General features: G+C 41.9%; 1 protein-coding gene across 8 annotated transcripts in view; it reads left to right on the forward strand.

The window, feature by feature from the left end:
- The window catches only part of Hectd2 (HECT domain E3 ubiquitin protein ligase 2), a 406,920-nt gene that overhangs the window by 78,470 nt on the left and 324,990 nt on the right, over positions 1 to 3,460 (forward strand). For 6 of the 8 annotated variants that reach the window (XR_003846515.1, XM_029554335.1, XM_029554338.1 and 3 more), the window contains exon 2: positions 1,780 to 2,066. Coding sequence is in view for 7 of the 8 variants with exons in the window: in XM_029554335.1 (XP_029410195.1) it covers positions 1,955 to 2,066 (112 nt within the window). In the remaining variant the exon portion in view is untranslated. Of the gene's footprint in view, positions 1 to 29; positions 199 to 302; positions 326 to 1,779; positions 2,067 to 3,460 lie in introns of those variants that run through there. The other 2 variants (XM_029554336.1, XM_029554337.1) reach the window with 2 other exon arrangements.

Here is a 3,460-nt window from a genome sequence, read left to right on the forward strand (position 1 = left end):
CTGGACCCCGGGAGCCGCGCCACCGTCGGGGAAAAGTTGCCTGCGCCCCTTCCCCTCGCCGCTAGCACTGGCTTCCTTACCCCGTCGCGGAGACCGGGTCCGGCCTTTCCGCGTCCCCTGGACTCTTCCTCCAGAGCTTCCCGGCAGACCTGTGGGAAAGGCAGGGACCCCGGGCCGACGTTAAAAGCTTGGTCGCAGGTCAGACACAGGGCCAAGGCCAGCACCACAGATGCCAGTTAACTAATCTACACTTTCTGTCACATCCTCAGCACGATTTCCCAGAGGGCTCGGATGGATACACGGAGAGCCTGTGCCGTGCACCTCGGTGTGTTGATGGGATGTTGCCTTTCACACTCGCCCATGAGCTAACGACCCAGACAGAAGAAAAGTTCCTGTTTATAGAATGAGCTTAGGAAAATCGGCGTCTTTAACATGTGTTTTCTAAACAGGCACCTTCCTTTTAAGAAACTTTAAAAAGTTTAAAAAAGTAACCTGTGTGTAGGTTAGCCATGCTTAAAGTTGCAAGAAAAGGTAATGGCATTTATCTAGTTTTCATTGTGTGCTATACTATGTAAAATTGTCTGGTTTAATCTCGGTAGGTGGCTAGTGCTCTTATTTTCATTTTACGGTTAAATGCAGCAAAGCAAAGAACTTGAGTCTTACAGGGGAAAAAGTATATTTCCTAACTACTGCTAAACGTGTATATGACTGATTTCTGTTGAAGATGTTCTGATAGAGGAGATAAAGAAAAAATGTTGGTAGAGTGAATGTCTGCCTAGTATGCATGATGCCAGACTTTGGTCTTTATCACAGCATAAACTGGCTGTGGCGGTACACACCTATAATCCCAGCCCTGGAGGGGGAGGCTGCATGATCAGAAGTTCAAGATTACACCTGGAGTTCTAGGCCACCAACCAGGGCTACATGGGACTCTGCCTAGAAAAAAAATGAATGAATGAAAACTGTAAATCAAACTGAAAGGAAAATGTAATTAGGGAGAAGTAAAGCTTTAAAAGGAGGGGGAGATTAGATTGAGGACAGCAGGGACAAGGATTCTAAGGGACAAGTAACATGCAGACAGAAAAGAAGAAAAGCTTGTCAGAAGACAGCCTGCAGGGTGGATGATGGGAGGGGAGTGATCCCTTCAGTTTATCCGAAGAAAAGTGTTGAAGGAAATGTTAAAGTCAAACTGGGGGTGGGGCTCACATCTTAAAGAACAGGCTGAAAGACACTAGGTTTTTTTTTTTTTTTTTCCTTCTGTTTGTAAGGAGGAGGTGCTGACATTCTTGGGGAAGACCTACATGTAGTAGGATAGATAAACTGGCAGAATGTAAAGTGAGCTGTGGGTGGAGAGTAATGTACAAGGAAGATAGCTGTTCAAAGAATGGAGAAGGATGTCTCCTTGATTTGACTATTAACATAGGCAGCAACATGGAAATAGCATTTTGGTCAAAGGGATAATGGCTTCAGTTTTGAATGTTTTAGCTTGTACTGGCAGAAACTCCTAATAGAGCAGTCAAGCAGATAGTTAAAATGCAGTACTGACAAGGAACAGTATTAACTGGAGTCATTAGCTTTGTGTGTCATTGGAGGTTTCAGGACTGGGTGAATTTGTTACTTAGAATTAAACCAAGGCAGATTTACAGGTTAATTGTATAACAAGGCAGTGTTCTGTTCACCTATTCACCAAATTTAGACCCTCTAACATTAGACTCTAATGTTAATGACATTAAATACAGTATGAACAATTTGACACCTTCTCTGTGGTTTTGGAAACAGATATGAAAAAGCAGAACCACCAAAAGGAGTGATGATCAGTGATCTATGCCCAGTCTGGGTATTGGTGCTCATGCCTCAGAACACCTGTCAGAATATTGCGCCAGCTTCTGGGACCAGCCTTTCATCTACTTAGTTACCCCTCTTTGCCTGAACTGCTAAAGCCAGCTAACCACGAATGGCTGCCCAAAGGAAACACTTGGTGAAAGATTTCAATCCTTACATCACCTGCTATATATGTAAAGGGTATCTGATCAAGCCGACAACAGTGACAGAATGTCTCCATACCTGTAAGTATTTTTTTATGTCTTCTTTCATCAAAATTCATGTCTGTGTTTGTTCCTTTTAAACTGCTGTGTTTTGTTTTTGTCAGGACTTTAAGTTTTAAAAAGGCTGAGGCTGGAGAGATGGCTCAGCTGTTAAGAGCACTGGCTGCTCTTGCAGAGGACCCAGGTTTGGTTCCCAGCACCCTTATGGTAGCTCAACCTTCTATAACTTCAGTTTGAGGAGATCTGATGCCCTCTTCTGGCCTCCACTGGCATTGCAAGACTTACTTACATGGGTGCACTTACATACATGCACACAAAACACTCCTACACATTAAAAAATACAAATACATAAATAAATAGTATAAGAATTACCTTATTTTGCCGGGTGTGGTAGCACACACCTTTAATCCCAGAGGCAGAGGCAGGCGATCTTTGTGAGTTCAAGGCCAGCCTGGTCTACGTAGTGAGCTTCAAGTCAGCTGAGGCTACAGGGAGACCCTGTCTCATAAAGACACCCCCCCCCCGAAAAAAGAATTACCTTATTTTTGGTAATTTTCATAGTATTTGTCATTGGGATATTAGTAGCATGAAATTTTTCTATTGGTTGAATCCTAATGCATAGTTGATTTTTTTTTTTTAAAGCTTGTTACTGGTTCAGAATTTTTAAAAACTATGAACTATGGTTTTTTTATTTTAAAAAATTAAGCTAGAGGAGTGGACCTGCTTAGCAGTTTCAGAGCATACATAGTTTAACGCACTGGTTCTCAGAGGGTGGTTCCTTGACCAGACAAGGCCTTGTCAGCATTCCTTGAGAACTTGTTAGGTGCACAGGTTATGCCCTCATGAGAAGCTCTGAGAGGAAGCCTAGCACCTGTCTTTGAAGCCTGCCAGGTGATTCTGAAGCATGCTCAAATTTGAAAATCATTGTTGTAATATTACCATAGCAGAGGAATTCCTAAAAATTTCATTCTCACCTGTCTCATCAGAATAGAAATTTTTATAACCACCTGTGTATTCTATATGCCTTTGGTCTTTTCTGCCAGAATGATTTGATTTTCTCATTTCAGTTAAACTAATTCCAGTAGATTCAAGTTTAATTTTTATCATTCATTCTAAAATACTATGTATACTTATGACATTTTAGCTTTACAATAATCTTGGAGCAGTTTGAAATGAGTATGGGGAGAGAGAGTATTCAGATAATCCTAATTTTATGGGCATAAAAAGGAAGCATTAACTTTCTCTGTGCCACAGCTGAGTGGAGGGCCTGAATTCGATCCAAGCCTCTGCTGTTTCTAATGTAATTCACGGCCCTTTTTAAAAAATAATTTTTTATGGGGCTGGAGAGATAGTGCAGTGGTTAGGAACAATGACTGTTCTTGCAGAAGACCCAGGTTCAAATCCCAGCACCCACA

This window comes from Nannospalax galili, unplaced genomic scaffold (genome assembly GCF_000622305.1).
Source record: "Nannospalax galili isolate Female #2095 unplaced genomic scaffold, S.galili_v1.0 scaffold384, whole genome shotgun sequence".
In the NCBI taxonomy this organism is placed as follows: Eukaryota; Metazoa; Chordata; class Mammalia; order Rodentia; family Spalacidae; genus Nannospalax; species Nannospalax galili.